The sequence below is a fragment of the Haliotis rufescens genome, unplaced genomic scaffold, assembly GCF_023055435.1.
Source record: "Haliotis rufescens isolate VD_foot unplaced genomic scaffold, xgHalRufe1.0.p SCAF_5, whole genome shotgun sequence".
NCBI lineage: Eukaryota > Metazoa > Mollusca > Gastropoda > Lepetellida > Haliotidae > Haliotis > Haliotis rufescens.
Window position 1 is genome coordinate 36,528,514 of NW_025964223.1, and position 18,927 is coordinate 36,547,440.

The 18,927-nt window shown below is 39.3% G+C and overlaps 1 protein-coding gene across 1 annotated transcript; it reads right to left on the reverse strand.

The window, feature by feature from the left end:
* Positions 1–294: 294 nt before the first annotated feature.
* LOC124118516 (transmembrane protein 216-like) lies at positions 295–18,819 on the reverse strand. The gene is made up of 6 exons (XM_046480637.2): positions 18,747–18,819; positions 16,564–16,580; positions 15,272–15,365; positions 14,855–14,947; positions 1,234–1,443; positions 295–1,067 (listed from the first exon to the last, which is right to left on the reverse strand). Exons 1-5 carry the CDS (start codon positions 18,778–18,780, stop codon positions 1,235–1,237), a joined length of 447 nt encoding a protein of 148 aa, XP_046336593.1. The 5' UTR covers positions 18,781–18,819; the 3' UTR covers positions 295–1,067; position 1,234.
* Positions 18,820–18,927: the final 108 nt, after the last annotated feature.

Here is an 18,927-nt window from a genome sequence, read left to right on the forward strand (position 1 = left end):
AAGCATCAATAAGTTCAACTAGTTGCCCTATAATCACAAAAAATGCGATGTATAAAAGTATAAAAATATCAAACATAAACTTTGCTGAATAGCAACAGGCATCAGTTCAGTGCATGCCTGATGAGTTTTACGAGTGATGTTCTGGAAATGAAACGTGATGGATGGATTGATGATGCCCATTTCTGTATCCCCCACAAAACATTGTTTGTCTGGTGGAAAATGAAGCCATGCTGTGAAACAGCAAACTGGACATTACAGGTCATATGATATGTTGATAGGAAAACAGACATAATGAACATATAAAAGTAGTTTATTAAACAGGTACATTATTTAAATTGTACACTAACCATGCTAACAGATAGTCAGAAAAGTATGTTGTAGTCAGTTGCGTAGAATATGCAACCGTCACTGTTTCTCGCCTGCTTTCTGGGTTGGCACACCTCTGAGATTATGACACTTCTTGAAACAGAGCTACAAGTATAGCTGGAGGGATGTCTGATGAAGTATGTACAAATGTAAACACAATTTACAATACACTTGATGTTTATAGTTCAACTGACCACAACAAAAAGTCACCAAGCAAAATACTTGAATTTTTGTATATGTCTTCAATTGACAATATAATCAGCAGTAAAAGTATAAAAGGAACAACATACTCACTGGTGATTTGAAAAATCTAATACAAAGAACAAAACAAGAACTTCTGATATACATATTCACAAATTGATTTCAATTTTTATATTAAACTTCCCAAGTTAATCTGCAAAATCATAAAATATACACAATGTGGCCTTAGAAATCATGTTGCCCACGGTGACAAATAATGAGTACAAAGTAGTGACTTTTCAAATATTGACTTCCTCAGATTATTGAGAATGAATGACAGTGATCTCCGAGGCCTTGATGTTATCTCAATGGAATGATGACCATAAACTGTCCACAACCTGTCCTTGTAGCAGCAACATCAGGTACACCATACATTGTATACTGGACGGATATAATGGAATGTCCTCCCCCTGCCATCCACCTGCACATGCACATCAGTCTGGCTCACAATTGGAAGACACCTGAAATAAATTTGGTTTTGTGTACTTTATCTTCAAATTCAGATCATGAGATTTAGACCAAAAGCAACTCTTTATACAGATTATTGAATTCCTAGTTAAAAATTTAGCAGTGTCAGCAATGTCTACGTTTAGGCCTCTAGCAAATGTCTCATTCATTATCTCTTACCTCAGGATCTGGCAAATGTGATGATGGAGATTATGCTGAAGATAAGCTCCAATCCTATGAGAGCTAGTTGTATGGCTGCCAGTATCACCTCCACCCGGAGCACATATGTCTGCCACAGTATAATGAACAGAGCCCCAAACAGAGCAGGGATACTCAGCAGAACACACACGATGACACCAACAGTCTGTTCTGTTAGGTTGCCCTTTTGACCTGCACAAAAATCAAATAACATTGCTACAGCAATGCTGACATGTCCTTGTGACCCGAAACATGAACTCAGTCAACAGTTTTCTGAATGTCAGGCTCTCAGTTCTGTATTCATTTTTTCACACTAACTTCATTGGAAAGTAACTTCAGCAATGCCGTTCTCAAGAAACCAAGAGGTTTAAGAGGAGATGTTGATAATAAAGTTAAACTAGAAAAACAGGGGAATGTAAAGGTCAAAGTTTTTATCTGAGTCAACATCAAAGAAAAATGCCAATACACTGTAGATCACCTGGATATGTATCCAAATGTTTAAAATGTCAACAAAGACTGACGCTTAAAGAATATTGCTATCAGCATCGAGTCAAAAACCTTCTGCATAAATAGTGAGGACTGAAAACAAACATTAAAATCTAATGATTTGAACAAAATATAATCTCAACGTTGGGAAAACTATATATGCCAAGTTCAGCTCCCTCAACTAACTATGCCACTTGAGAGAATGCAAGAGCATGACGAAAACAAGGTAAGAATTTCAGATCACTTGACTTTCAAAAAAACATTTCTAAAAATAAAGTCACAAGGCTCTGTAGCTCACCTGACTTATGAAGACATTTACACTTATATTGGTACAAACAGTTTTAATGAGTTGAAATTGGTGCAAAGAAACCTAAGAAAATTAGATAAGTTGAAATGGGATCACATTCAAGATAACGGCCCTTAGATAATGACATGAATGCATGCGTGTATGTGAGTGGCTGCTTGTATTTGTCAGGAGTAAGGTCAAACTTCACATCGCAAAAAATGAAACATTATGTCAGGTACCACTATTTACATCAATGCCAAATTTCAGTAAATTTTGAAAAAGTATGGCTAATTAACAACCATTAATAGGTTTGAAATCTTACATAACGTATTTGCTCAAATAAGCACACTGGGTCCATAAGAAATTAACAAACGGGTTGCACAAGAAAACTTACACAATTAGTAACATCAACATAACATTTGATGTCAGTGATTGAGCAGGAGAGGATAAACTTTGTTCAAACGTTGATGGAACAAAACCTGTGCGCTAATAGACAACGTGATTGATAACTCTTATTTTCAACATGCTGTCATCAATTTTGTCATGTGTGGCTTTCTTGTAAGACAATCCAGAAACATAAGCATGATAAGCAATGACATTGACATGTTTTAGTTCTGCTCCCCTGCACTCCTGATGAGTCATGCCCTACATCATAACTTCAAATATTAATAATTGACAAGATTGAAAGAAATTAATCTGCATCAATTATTGTTCCAGAAATAAAACTCACTGACCTTATCAAACACAGAACTACAGTCCAAGTTTAGCACATGGTATAACAAACTCACCCACAAGCAACAGACTGGCTTACACTAGCCAAATAACAACAGCCATAGCTTTTATGACATGACTTAATTCTATGACAACTAAGGTTTGTTTCAAGGCACCTTTAACATTAGACTGGTCATTGTTGCTGTAAATAACAGTGAGTCAGTGTAATATCCAGATCAGTTCCAACATGATTTTGCCAAAAATAAAATTCACAAAGATCCTTTCGCATCACTTTAATAGATGAATACTATGGTCAGGTCTAACTATTTACCAGTAATTCATGCTCCAACTAGTACTGGAATCTAAGCTAATAAAGACTAATCCTTAAGCCACTACAACATGTACCTTACATTAGTGTTGATTTAGTTGACAACATCAATCTGACTTGTGCAACTTCATTCCCATTTCATAGTGCCCCTGTAGGCCTCCATAAAACTGATTACCAGATTAGGAAGACAATACATATTGCAAAAATGAGGTTCCCCCATGCATAATCTTGCAGAAGAAGGTAAAGATGCAAAGCAGCAATCTATTCATGTATCAAAATAAAGCTAGTAAAATCTAGATATTTTTTATGTTTGTATACTTATCCTTCATTATTCCTTTATGCATTTACTGCTTGTTCTTGACAGAAATAAGAGCTGTATGAGGTCTTGCTGAAGAAGTTGTTCCAACTGGTTGTGTGGCTAATCCAATCACACATCTCCTACATGATCACAGAAGTGATGCAGCATGTGTCATCACATTACTGCTAGATCGTAACATCTGAAGATATCGTGGGGAGGCATCTGCAATGGGTTGGCCACTTTAGAAGAAGTTATGCAGTATAAGTATACGATTATAAAAAATATCTAGATTTTACTAGATTTTTTTAACTCATCCTGCATTGCTCCAGGGATCGATTTTGCTATATCCAAGCTGCACCTATTGCAAGTGCAGGTAACTTTTATTGCCACGTTGCACCCAGTGCAGGTAAAACATTGCAAGTGCAGGGAACTTTTATTGCCACGTTGCACCCAGTGCAGGTAAAACATTGCAAGTGCAGGTAACTTTTATTGCCAGGTTGCACCCAGTGCAGGTAACATTTCTCACCACACATGCACGGCAGGAGTTATATTTGATAAATGTCGAAAACTGAATTCTTGTAGAACTGGCTGCAAATATTTTAGAATCCAGGAAACAAAAGTGCTCAAAAATAGTGAAATACACAGGTCTGCATGCAGTGAACTTGCAGAACTAATTCTTCACAATTACCACTAGAACTGTCACTCATGAGGTTACAATCACATCAGAGACTTTGAAACTTCTGTTGAAGGTTGTTTACTGGATATCAAGATGTGAAAAGCCATATACAGATTTCCTAAAAATAAAATACTGGGCACATTCTCAAGTTTATTTTCTCTTTGAAGGTATTTAATATTCAAAAGAACTAAAAATACAGTGTTTGCCGCCAATATTTTGATGGTGCAACCTGATTAATTCACTTGGTTGCACCTGGAGCAGGTGGTTAAAAAGAATGAAATCGTACCCTGTACTCCTAAATGCATCTGCATCGGATGGCACGAAGAGGGCATTCCTTCAGATCTGATCTTCAATAAACTCTCCATAGACTCCATAGATGTGTGGCATCGAGTGACCATTCCTGTCAGCGGGGAAGGAGAGAGTCAGGTATGCGTGATGTCCAGGTATCATTGCAGTAATAGAAATGAAACGGGTTTAAAGTCTAGAACTGACATACTGAGCCAATGTGTGCACCATGTAACCTTCTAGTCTTGGGTGACACACACCGGAGAGGTTGAAAGGTCAGCTCCAGACATGTGGAAGCGTTACTGGCGTATTTTGGCAATGATCTGTGGGGCAACCACCAAAGGGCCAAAGCTGTGGATGTCTTCCACATCTTATTGGGCCATCTCTCGCAGGTAGTGGTTGACGAAAACTGTGTCCGAACACCAGAAGCAGCCTTCCATAATGGTTCAGATGGAGCAGTTGTGAAGTGCAATGGTAGAGGCGACAGCCCGGATCTCATGCAGGTTGTTGGCTCTCGGAGGATCCAGTCCCATGGCCTCATAAGCCTGAAGAATGATGTCATGAAGCCATAGTCAGTGAATGAGTTGGGTTTAACGCCGCTTTTAACAGTATTCGAGTTATATCGCAGCGTGTCAGCTGAATGTTGGAGGAAAGCTCGAAGTGATGCAGGTCTCAGACATTTACCACTTCGGTGAAACCCAGGGGCACGGGTATGGTGCTGACAAACCTAGAAACATAATCTGGGCAAACCGGGATTCGAATCCCACAATCATAGGTTTCTGGCGTGCCCAAGGGACGCAACTCTGCATAGCAAAATTGCGACGCCTTAGACGACTTGGCCACCCGTGCCCCCCATGAAGCCATAGGACGATCGTCTTGCGGTTGACTTCCACCAGCGACGATTCTTGGAGCGGCGAATGAATCTTTGCAGCGCCCGCTCCGGACATATACTACTCAAAAGAAGTTAAGGGTCACCTGATTCTTTCATATTACAATAATTAATCTCTCGTGCCATGACAGATTAACATTACTAATATGAAAGAATCGGGTGATCCTTAACTTCTTTTGAGTAGTATATAAGAAGTTCCTGTTTATCTTCAACCCCCACTATCAAAGATAGGGGCAGGATAGTGAAGGATCTATCCAGCTGTTGATTCTTGGCTATGAAGTCCCAGAATAGCCCAAGATGAATGTCTCCATGTGATCTGTGCTCAGATCTAACGTGGGTGACGTCCAGAACATGTGCTGCTATTGCTAGAGTACCACATTCAGATCCCCCGCCAGGGGTCTGAAATTGGCCTTCTGATCTTCCAGACGAAAAGAGCGTAACAAAGCTTGGAGTTGGAATCTTGGTCATCTTTCTTTTCGCCAAGATGAAGTTCAGGGCCAAAAGGTAGGTCGTGATGATGCGAGGCTCTCGGTTGACCTGATCTTTTGAAGGACCCTGGGGGTATTGGATGGCAGAGTCTTTCCAGGGGACTATGGATCGACTGCACAGGCTTGTGGATCAGGCACCGGAGACATCAGTGTTTCCGGTCATATTTTTATCTGCCGGACAGGTGCCGGCAATGTACCAAAATACCGGTCATTTGTGATTTTTGTCAGTCCTTAATAAATTCAATAAAATACAACACAAAACATACTGACTTGTTTATTAAAGTTTGCGTTTCTTTCTACGAAAGATCTTCGTAGCTTGTTTAACAGTATTGTTGACGTCTGCGTGTAGATTCAACAGCATCAGGTTGTTTATCCGTTGTTGGGAAAGACAATTGCGACTGGCAGAGTGTATCCTGTTTTGCAAACTGAATCCACGTTCAGCATCAACGCTGCTAACTGGGATAGCAAGTGCTATGGAGCACAGAGTGGAAAAATTGGGATAAATATCTGAAAGTTCAGAAATCACTGTCTTGCAACTTTGTTCGAACGAGTCGGCTCCTATGTTGTTGACCACCATCTTGAAAGGTGTGAAGTCCTGCTGCGCCCGGATGCGAGTGATGACGTCATTTTCAGCTGGACCAATCGGGAGGCAGAATTTGTCCAGTAATTTCTTGAAGGATTCCCTCCGTGAGCTGTCAGTTCCTCTTGCGTTTGGGGAAATGGATTTGGGTTGAGCACTTTGTCCAGACAAGTAACGATATCAAGCGAGTCATCCGGAAATCTATTTCTCAGAGAGTTACAGAGTTCCTTGATAAACCCACAACGGGTTTTCACAAACGCACCGATAGATCGCGGGTCCCCATATGTGACCTGAATTCCACGAAATTCCCCGTTGCTCAGATTATCCAAGAAATGCTGTTCATTTTCACCTGCGGTGTTTTCTAGACTGGTAAGGGAGTCAATCGTAGAATTCACAATTGGGATAATCATGCCCAAGTTGATATTCTCTCTGTGAAAAAGAGTAACAATTTTGTCCATCACAAGGAGCACGTCAGTCATCATGTAAGTAAGTCGGATAAATTTTCTTGTGAATATTCGTGGCATCAGCATTGTTTCGCTCGGCAGATTCCTCTTCAATTTCGTGAACAAGAGCTGGCCAGTTAGATTTCACTGCTTTGACCGCCCGTCCCACGGAAAGCCAACAAACACTGCACGGTTGTTTTAAACTTGAAAAGTCCGAATCTTCAAGGACCTTCGAAAGTTCTCGCAATCTGTTGTATCGCGTCGCTGAATATTCAAACAGTCCTTCTATATTCCGCTACGACCTTTGCTGAAGCAAGTGCGACACGATGGGCTATGCAATGGACGTGCACAAGATATGAATTATGATCCTGCAACCTCTTCCCAACTCCTGAGAGTTTCCTAGACCGACCACTTTTTCCAGAGGAATGTTCCATTGAGGCAAAGTTTCTAGAATTTTTTCCATGATACATTCGGCTGTTCCACTATGAACTGAAAAATTTCCTAAAAACACTGTTTCTGCCTTTCCGTCGTTAACGATTTTCACAAACAATATAAGTTTTTTTTCAACTGTGATATTAACAGTCTCATCGATAATGAGTCCAATAAACTTGCTTTTTTCAAGTTTAGATTTTAAATTTTCTTTAGTACTCTCAACTAGTGCATTCTCCATCGGGTCTATCGTGTCCGAATGAGTGTACGTTTCTCCCTGTAAATGTTCACATCCGTTCCGCTGCTGCAGTTCGATTAGTTTAGAAAACTTGGAGGTAGCAATATTTTCTTGAGACATGAATAAAACTGTGTTTAACATTGCTGTTAATTTCTCGTCAGATTTGTCTGCTGCCACCTCCATATGCGCTGCCATTGCATTTTTTTTTTATACATCGTTGTACAGGCCTGATGATGAGAGGCGCTGTCTCTATGATCTTTCAAAGCAGATTTCTTGAGATTTATACAACCTTTAGTGAAACCTTTAGATTTATTTGCTGCCTCGCAGATTCTGCAAAACATTATGGTTTTGTCGCCCTCCTCCTCAAAACGTAGCCACTTGAATTCATTCGACCACTCCGCATTAAACTTTCGCAGTACAGATTTCCTTTTTCTTTTTCGAGTGTGGTTCGCTAGGCATTTTGTCCGAAGATTTCGAGGTCGAGGGAGTTGGCATGTTTGATTCAATACATTCGCTCGCGTCAGCCGCATGTTTCCGTTTCAGATTAGCACTAGACGTCTCCCCCCCCAAGAAAGTGGAAAGATTCGTCTGCTTCGCCTTCGACATGTTTAATCTCGTGCCACGAGGCGTCATAGATCACGTGATTACCAACGTCATCTATCAAGACAATATTATCCAATCAGAGCGAAGCAGGTCAATTGGTGCGGGATAGTCATGCTATTAATAGATGGGGGTTTCCCTGGAATGCGAGACAGACACTTGCGTTTCTGTGTTTGATGAATAAAGCCTATCAATTTATATGACAAATTTGTTAGGCAAGTAACTGTTGACATGATCATATCTACAAACAAACAATGTTTTATCGGACATGGTAGCCGACAGCGTTCATATTTATCGGCTTGTTGATATTTTTATCGGTAAAAAGCCGGCAATTACCGGAGAACGGAAACACTGGACATGAAGGTCCAGATCTGAAAGTTCTGGCTGGTGGCAAACAGGTCAATGTTGGGGTAGCCGAGGTGTCGACAGACAAGACTGGAGGTGTCCACATGGAGTTTCCACTCTGTGGGAGCTATCTTGTCTGGTCTTGAGAGGGTGTCTGGAGAGGGCGTCTGCAAGGATGTTGCGGCAACCTGGAATGTGTTGGACATGGAACTGGAGCTCCAGCATCTTCCCAAAGCTTCCCAGTGTTTACAGCCAACTTGCATCTTCCTGGCGCGTGAGTGTTTACTGACTATAAAAGTCCAGTTTCCACCCTTGCCGAACTAAGCTGGAATTTCCAGGCTCGAATGTAGCACCACCAGTGGCTATAATGAGTTATGTCCCTTCTATGTCCCTCCTTCTGACCAATAAGATTCCGTTTCTCATATCACTTCCACTTGCTTCAAACAAAATGGCGGCGCCCAGTCAAGACGATCTGATCGATAATCAAGACAAATATTGTTATAAAACGTGTTTTACCCCTCCAAGTGCATTAACTCACTTAAGCACCTTGATTAAAAGCAGGAGCAAATTTGCAAAATATCTGATGACGCTGAATTCCATGCTGCTTACGAACCAGATGTCTAGTTTGTTAAGCAATGTTGATTGGACTTTGCATAAGACTCATTAGTCCAGCCAAAATGTAACTCCAGAATACTCCAAATGTGAATACCAGCCTAGTTCGGCAAGGGTGGAAACTAGGGCTGGTGATTTAGATCAATAATCGTAATTATCATGGATGGAAGAAGGTTGTGACGATTATCGATATGAATATAATACTATCGATAATGACATGTATTTTTTCGACAAATAAAAGTTTTTACTGCAACACATTTGACTTAGGCCTATTTGTTTTGCTGTCCTTGTAATTATCGCTAGATATAATCAGATTCACCCTAACATACAGTTTTTTCACCTTCGCTTTATGTTTAGTCGCAAATAATAATCAAATGTTTCAAAACGTAAAAAGTTCTGCTTTGAATCGAACGACAACGCCATTACGTGTTGTTAGTGGGTAATTACAAATTTAGTCACTGGCATCTAAATGCGGAGTCAGGATTTTAGAAAATATGTATATTTTCGAAATAGTATGAAGTATCGTGATTAAAATAGGTTTCATAATATTTTATTACTTAAAAAGAATTCTTCCCATTCTATTTCATTAAATTTCAAATTTTATGTCTATTTGGTAACTACGTATTCCAGTCTGTTTCAGGGTTTTTTCAATGATCATAGTTTTGGTTTTTCCCGGTGTTCTCAACTCACAGCCCACGTGAGGTCCAGGTTGGGTTTGACATTTTTACGATATGGCAGCAAAAATCCATAATTTCCTCGAAAAGGCAAAAAGTGCTGTGTGGAACATTTTTGGTTTCCATCGAAACGAAACTGATAAAGAACTTGATAAAGCAATGCCGTGTGCAGGCAGTGCTTTACTAAAGTAAAGTATTCCGGCAATACTACTAATTTGCAAGTCCATATAGACAAGTATCATGGTTCAAAAACAGTTCAGAAATGGCAACCAACTATACAACAGTGTATTTCCCCAAATGTTAGTGCAGTAAAATTGACTATGCACAGCCCCAAAGCTGAATCCATTACAAATGCAATAGCTGAACATATCGTGCTCGACATGAGGTTGGTCTCCATTGTGGAGTCCCAGTCATTCAATAAGATTCTAAAGGTTTCAAAGCCGAGCGATGAAATGCCTTCTCGTAGTTATTTCAAGGACAAGATTATACCAAAAATGTACCATGATACCAGAAAAATGGTTGAGATGCAGTTGAGGGTGGCGTTTGATGTGTCTACAACAACTGACTGCTGGACATCATCAGCGACGGAATCTTACATGACAATAACTGCACATTTCATACATGATTGGAAAATTGTCAACTACGTACTCCAGACACACGAGTTACCCGGTAGTCACACAGCTGAACACTTGCATGAGGCTTTGAAAACATCCGTTGCAGATAGGGGATTCGATCCCTTCACTATTGTCTCAGACAATGCAGCAAATGTTGTTAAAGCCATTGGCATGTTTGAAAACACAATACACATTCCTTGCGTCGCCCATACTTTGAACTTAGCAGCAAAGGAGGGTATGAAAGCAAATGCTAGTCTCAGCAAACTGCAATCTCGCTGCAGACACCTCGTTGGTTATTTCAAAAGAAGTCCGCTGGCCACAAATGTCTTACATTCCAAACAGGAGTTATTGCAACTACCACTTTACAATCTTATTCAAGACGTCGAAACGCGTTGGAACAATACATACGATATGCTAACGTGTTTGCTGGAGCAAACTGCAGCAATCCATGCTGCGTTCACTGATCAAAGTCTTAAGAAAGACGCACGTGGCCTGGTTTTAGATCCCTCCGAACAGGACCAAGCAGAACATCTTATCCGTGTCTTGCAGCCATTAAAGCAAGCTACAACCCTTCTGTGTGACGCTACTCTGCCGAGTGTTTCCATGGTTTTGCCAATGATGCACAAGCTTAGGGTTCATTTGACTGTCAAAGATGGGGACAGTGGGCTTGTTAAAGCTGTTAAATCGGCAATTTCAGCTAACTTGTCCAAACGTTACACCAAAAACAAACTCAGAGAAACACTCGTAGCGTCAACGCTGCTGGATCCACGATACAATGGGATACCTTGTATCACTGAGGATGAAAAATCTGCAGCAGAGGATCAGCTATAAAGAGAAGGGACAGAAGTACATTGCAAGTTATCAGAAACACCAATGCGTTTGAGCATAAAGCAGGAGAAAGCTGACTTAGCTGAGAGCGAACCAGCCCTTCCCGACTTGCCCCGATTGCCAGATTTTCCCAACGTACCAGATACTGCAGATAGTACAGATTCAAGCAAGTCTGGGGTGACAGTTGAGACTGAGCCACCCGTGAAAAGGATCAAGACTAAATCTGACAGCATAATTGGAAGTCACTTGGAGTTGACGACTGGTTCTCAGATGTCATTGTCACAGGAGTGGAGAAAGTTGCTGTAGATCATAATCAACGGGCAAGAGAGGAGATATGTAGGTTTCTGAAGGAATCACGGCTATCTGGGGACATGTCTGCCCTGGAATGGTGGAAGATGAAGGAAGTGGCATATCCAGCACTGGTAGTGCTAGCCAAGCGTTATCTCTCCATCCCTGCCACATCCGTCCCCAGTGAGCGGGTTTTCAGCGCCGCGGGACTTGTTGTTAATAAACAACGAAGCAGCTTGAAAACAGACAATGTCGATAAGCTGATATTCTTGAACAAAAACCTTAAAAAGGTCTTTGATCAGTGATGATTTTCATGTTCAATACCAAATGAACTCATTACTATTTGTCATATTTGAGGCAGGTGACCTTGTCAGATACAAATAAGTTTTCAAGTGTTAGCGTTTTGATATTTAGCGGTACATTCACTAAAGTCAAAAACATGAAAAATGAATTGCTGTTAGGTATTTTATTTTTTTGCATTTACAAAATGAATTGATGTTAAATTTAATACTAGTTCTTTATATTTTATACATTTACAAAATGAATTGATATTACGCATTTTAAAGTTCATAGTTTGATTGTTTCTCAAAGTTGGTGACTGACACCGATTGCCGATTGGAGCTATTCCAACTAAACGTTTATAAAGTTATTTTAAAAGTGCATTCTTCATTTTTTTTTATTTCATGACTTAAGACTATTAGACTAATCAATATATAGTAATCATGAGAAAGTTTCGTAACACATTAGTGCTGAGACGATCATTACTACATTATTACAAGGGTATACAAACTTACAGCGTTATAATCGCACGATGTTTGTTTAATATCAGTCTGTAACCCAATCTGTGCCCCACCACGAAAACAATGACGTAGCACTCACCTGACCTATTACGTATCACACCTGTGAACCTAGTACAACCTACTACATAGCACACACCTGTACAGACCTGACATTCACAATGGCGGAATATTTGATAATTTTTTATCAGAATAGTTTCGTGAATACTGTACATAAATGACAAACGACTATATCAGGTGAAATTACATTTAATTTCTCAATTATTCTCACTTTATACAAATAATAATTGTCTTTGACGACATGAATCTTAAACTCAGATTGTTCATCGCTAAAAATGCGAAAATGTTGAAACACTGAGTCTCCGAAGAAGTGAATTGCCATTTTTCTGTAATGTCATTTTACCAAAATAGAATTCTTCGATATTTATCGATTATTGATCGATATGTGACTACCAATAATCGATCTGAGTAATCCATATCGATAACCAGCCCTAGTGGAAACTGGACTTACATGGTCAACACCCTTGCCTCAGGAAGATGGAGCGCCAGTTGATCAACTAGCTGGAAGAATGGACACATAAGATGAAAAACCCCAAGACTAAGCTTCCATTCCATGTCTGCCAGAACATTCCGACATCCAGGCATGTGCTGGACCAGAACACGTAGGCCCAGCCAAACTATCAGATGTAAGAACCGGAATGTCTGTTCAACACATCAATAACTTGCCATAAACTTAGTGTGCAGTGTTTCGAGACACATGTAACAGGTATGGTTCGAGTGTGGCCTCCCCTTATCAAGTTACTGATGTAGAAGAACTCTAGTTTACACTGTCAATTTGCCCAAACCAAGAAGAAAAATATATAACCCAAAGAGCTGTAGACATGGTAGAAGAATTCTGTGCATGATAGTTACTTTCAGTGGAACAAGGGGTGCATTCATCATGTTCATGTACATGGGTTGTTTATCTTACTCAAAAACAGTGTACATCACAGGACTGCTGCTTCTATCATTGAATGTAAATGTTCTGATTTTCGTTGCCTTATGGGTCTCAATTTACAATAAGCATCTTTCATTGGCTCAAAGCCACAAATTGACCAATCTAAATCAAGTTCACACATTTTTGGAAATATAGTAGTCATAGTTCTGATAGTGCCAAAGATTTTTCTGCTTCAAATCCCCTCGGTATCGCAGAATCACCGACCACAAGTTATGTTAGGGATACACAGAATGGCTCACCATGGTGACAGATGGAGGGAAGGTAGAACAACAGAGAGAGGTAGACATTTTCAGCAATCTCATTAAAATCGCTATCGCTAAACAAAGATCTGAGGACATCCCATTACGGGTCACGTCAGAACGACCTTTCATCCGACCAATCAGAGCGTCACTTACCAGATCATGAAGGTGACAATCAGAAGGTGTTTTCTAATCATGCAACCTCTAAAACGTCAACACAGGGTATTCCGAACAACAGTTACAACCCGTACGACTGATTTCGTCAAACTTATCGTCTATCTCTCACTTCAGTGGGATAAACATTTGAACGGAGGAGGTGTTGAACAGGATGTAGGAAGCATTGCTATACAATCTCAACCATATATTAGACATTCCGGAATGTTCGTTTGTTCAGTTTTCAAAATTTTAATCGAGAACTGTGTCAACATATTTTTCAAGCATAGTCTGAAATGGATGTCGCCAGGTTGAAACGAGTGCCAGAAAGCTCGAGAAAGCTGCTTTCTAATTGGCTGATGTCGACTTCTTGTTGGTCATTTCAGTGGTCGGTCAAAGTTAGCGAAAGATCGTTCTGACGTGACCCGTAATGTGATGTCCTCAGATCTTTGTTTAGCGGCAGCGAGAACTCAGATCTGATTTTTATGAGATTGACATTTTCAGCAAACCTGGTTTGTGACCACAAGTGGTTGCAGCATAACTCAGAAAGGAATACTATGACATGCCAGCTTTGTATAAATCATGTGAAATCTAATTCAATGACAAACTACATTATAATTTATAACAAGTACAAATATGCCTTGAAGAGTGATCACAAACTGTTGAGGCTAATTATATATGAAATCGGACGTTGTTGTTGTTGTTGTTGCAATACATAATATCTGAAAAAGATGCAATGCAAAAGTTTTGTGTATTGCTAACGTTACTTGTAGAGGGCGATCCTGCATCATTAACCTGCATACCATAGGGTTTTCAGTTTTATATGATCTCTCAGAGTGTGATCCCATAAGTTTTAAAAATGACCCCATGCATGTATGCTGAAGGGGTCCCTGTCCCCACTTTTTCAGTTTCTTGGCAGAAGTCTGGACTCAAACAAATGAGCCTATAGTACTCCATAATTGTCATTTACTAATTGGTTAAAAATAACCAGAGCAAAAGATGGATAGTGAAACTGTAACAATGCTGACAATTGGCCTTTAGTACTGTTCATGTTAACAGTAAGTAACTGTGAAAGTTCGAGTCATAAAAATAAAATAAAAACTTACTCATACATTTCATATTAGTTCAATTGATGATAGAAGTGCCAAGAAATAATAAGACAAATAAAGATAAACACGAACTGAATGCAATTTGAAAACAATTATTCTGTGAACTTGAAATAAATATGGACCAATTTCGTTTCAGAATATTCAAGCACAAAATGAATGACATATCACAACCTTCATCTGTTTGTATAATATTGTGGTACTGGTACTTACCGAAGAACAGTCGAAGTGCCTCGACTCCAGCCAGTAGGAAGACCAGAATCACCTCTGCCGCCAGTGTATTGGTGGCATACGGCAATGTCTCACCTGCAAAAACATCACACATAAATGTTGTTGCATATACATTTCAAACTTTACAACATTGTTTCAATGTTAGACTGACCACACCTTTCCAGTAGCAAGATACTCTTCTACCATACAAATCTCAGTTGTATTGCCTAGTGGTTTCCGCCAGTAACAATGAAACAAAAATGACATGGTACTTTTATTAAATACCCATCAGCATTAAACATTCAATCCCATCATACACCAAGAATTTACCCCTATACAGGAATTTATAAAATATCTATGATATGTTTCAATAAAAGTATCAATGCACATCATATAAAATGAAGACTTCAACTAACTTACCTTTAAATACATAGATTAGAATTTCGGCAATGAAGAAAAATGCAAAATACCATCCATTGAGGTAGAGAAGTATTTGGTATGGCAGGGATGATCTCTGAGTCCCGTTAAGGCTAAATCCACTTCTAATACATCATCTTACTTTTTTTCAAACTGATAAGGTTCAGTAAAAGGTGTAAAGAAACGTCATTTACCATGTTTAGCCCCAAAATTCAGTCCACAAGAGATAGAGAGCAAGTGAGTAGGGCTCTTATGTGTAGAGAAGGCACTTTTTAATGCCAGTCAATTTCCTTAACTGTTTCACAAAAAACACAGTAAAATCCAAATGATTTGAACAAAATATGTGATCACAAGAAGAAACATACATGCCAAAGGTCAGTTTCATCTGCCACTTTCAGAGATGTTACAGTGTGTGTGTATTTGTTTGTTGTGTGATGTCAAACTCAGCTGTATTCCAGCTTTATGACGGTGCGCTGTAAATAATGTCTGGACCAGACAATCCAGTGATCAATATTGTGACCAACAATGCCAATGCCTATATCGCTAGCCATTCCTATAATGAGCAGAAATGGTTCAACAGTTGCCATTAACAGTTTTTTTTAATACAGCTGTCAAGGCAGCATATTGAAAATCTGATCTGACCCTCTTGAACAACTTCAGATGTGTACATTCGTCGATACAACCAGGTGAAGTTTCAGCTTCACTGGTCTTGTGGTTTCTCATGAGATGATGCATTTTAAGAGAATTTAGAAGAACAGTCCAAAGTGTAATGGTCAAAAACAGGTAATGATTTTAAATATCTTGAAAAAAAGAGAACATGTTTGTTGAGTCCCACATCTACATTAATAAAACTACACAAATTTTGAACAAAACTATTTCATAGCTATAAATAGCTTTTTCATTATGGCTGCCATGGCGGCCATATTGAACATCAGATTTGTGCCTTGAAAACAAATTTAGGTTTCCTCATGGGTGGGAAGAAGTATGTGAAGTTTCAGCTTCCTTGGCATGGTGGTTTCTGAGGAGCAGATGATTACAGACACAGACGCCGATGACAACAGACGCCAGACAAGCAAGTTATGACATAAGCTCACTTGACATTTAAGAAAGGTGAGCTAATGCTAATGAAAATCCCCTATCATGCTTACGGTTATTGACATGTTTGAAGATGATGTCTTGGACCAGTATTTTTAATACAAATTTGGATCATGTGGATAATATAATTAGCTGTTAGCTTCATATTTGCATAAACCATGTAATATCTACAATTCTTCTTCCCTTTGAGATAAGGATACAACCACCTGGACTCGACCTGCAAAAAGAGAGAACAAAGAAGGCAAATGAACACACTACAAAGTCATATCATGGCATCAAATCTACTCAACAATCTATTGTGGACTTGCGATATATGAAAAGGTTACCCTGCTGTACTTTGTTTGTGTTTGTGTTTGTTGGTACTGTTTCAGTGTTTGGGGTTGAAGTAAATCTTCCAGCTGCTTAAATTCTAAAAAAAGATTGATAGACAAAAGGTTGAATTTCTAAAATAACAATGTACCCTTAACCATAGTTCACACTAACATGTTTTGTAGCTATATTATATATTTATTTTGAAAAGAAATCATTTGACCACAACAGTGGGATGAAGATTCATATCATTAAAACATTTAAAGCATGTAAATTGTTTACTTAAAATGACAGTTCATGTATAAACAGTGTTTTATTCAAATTTTACATGAATTTGGATATTTGTGGTGTTAGTATACTTATCCTGACACAGAGCATTGTCAAAATCTATTTCCTTCTTAACTTTGATCATATATAACAAAGAACCCTTCACCATGTTCACTACTTCCACATCAGTACTCAGCTTGATATCCAGACCGGGGATGATGGATGGGTGGGCCGAGTCATCTAAGGATTAGTATCAATATCATGGATATCCAAATTCATGTTAACTATTTCTTATCCTGACACAACACATTGCAATGCTTATCCCACAGATGGAGGCAGGCTCTGCAGCTTGTGGTATTGGTAACCAGTGCCGGGTTATGTGGTCACCTGTCACATTCCTACTCACCAAAACTATTTATGGTCAAGTACCTGTGCAGCTTCCGACATCTGAAGTCAGGAGGACTGGAACTTCACAGTAGTAGCATATAGCAACAAAAGCCCAACAATACCTCATACAAATATTTGTTAGGAAATTGTGTGATAGACCACAAGGGTAATTAATATCTGGCAAGCACTGAGCATGCTGAGCAGTGACTTGTGGTGACTCTCAGGAGACGAAATTCAGATTGTGGTGGAAAGCAACAAGATCCCAACAATCCTTCAGAATATCTATTGTGACAATAAGTGACACATGAGAGATGTCTGGCCAACGCTCAGCAGTGACTAGTCCATAATGCATGGAGGATCAGAAATTCAGATTGAAGTGAAGAACAGCAAGATTCAAGCAGTCACTCAGAATATATATTTTGCCACAAGGACAGTATCTGGCAAACTCTGAGCGGCAGCCTGTAACGATGATCTGCTTAACATCCATAAAGGGCAAGTAAAGTCAACATAAGTTTGGCCAAGCATTTGTGATTGAGTATGCCCTAAAGGCTTCTGAAGTTGCTGTTCAGTATACATGAATATCAACGTTTATGCAAAAATTCAGATCTGGTGAACAGTGTTTTCTTTAGGTTTTCAACAAGTCAAAACTTTGTGTACAGATTAAATAAAACACATTGCTTCATGGGAAGATTTCTGTACGGTAAGTCTCTTCTCATTCGACTTGAGTGGAAAACATTTCTTTCAGACTGATGAACATGTGTGTCAGTTAACATCATAAGCTTCAGTCGTCTGAGGCATCGAGTCCGGTATGGAAGTTGCCATTTTGAAACCAGTGCCTGGGATTTCCTCAGATCTTTGTTTTGCCGTAGTGAGAACTAAGATCTGACTTTAATGAGATTGTTACTTCCGCAGCAAGCGGAGTCCCATTAGAGGACAGTTCCTTCACGCCCAGCTGTCTCTGTACATCTGTTGGGACTTCCTTTTTCACGGAAGTTAGATCTCAACCTGTTCTGGGGATAAGTATTACATTCTGCACATTTAGAGCCTAAATAACCAACAACCTGAATCTGAATATGCAACCGGAGTCTGAAAGGGATCGAATAGCTTCTGTGGTTTTCGACTTCACAGTAAAACCATTGAACTTTTCCATTTGTTTGCAGTTACGGAACTCATGTTAGTTTATGGCAAATGTACGCCCTGTCGTCTGTCCTTGTATGCCGCAACCATTAAAACACGCCATGCAGCATGTCCACGCATGATTTACATTAGCAACCAAACTGTGTTAACGCGCAGGTGTCTGATATGAATGGTAAATTATATGGAAACCAAACAGTATGCAAAATGTGCATATGCTTTATGGAAATGATTAAGTGGCGATCTAAAGTAATGGACCAGCATCCTTAATTTGCAAGATATTTACCCCTCTGTTGTTGTTGGTTTTGAGCTGCCGCCATTTTTGGGAAGCTACATTATCTGCGGGATTGTTTCAGTCACATATCATTAACATTTTTTAATGAGACTTTCCATTATTTGTAGGATATGATATTAAATATTAATATCAGATGTTTTAATCCTTTGTCAAATTGATGAGACAGTTGTTT

What these genes read in the sequence shown, in the direction of transcription:
- LOC124118516 (XM_046480637.2), bottom strand. Translation starts at nt 18,780, where the DNA reads ATGGCGGCAGCTCAAAACCAACAACAACAGAGGG. An exon ending in TCTAATCTATGTATTTAAAG is followed by an intron (nt 14,948 to 15,271) that starts GTAAGTTAGTTG and finishes ATGTTTTTGCAG; the next exon opens with GTGAGACATTGCCGTATGCC. An exon ending in GGCACTTCGACTGTTCTTCG is followed by an intron (nt 1,444 to 14,854) that starts GTAAGTACCAGT and finishes ATTTTTGTGCAG; the next exon opens with GTCAAAAGGGCAACCTAACA.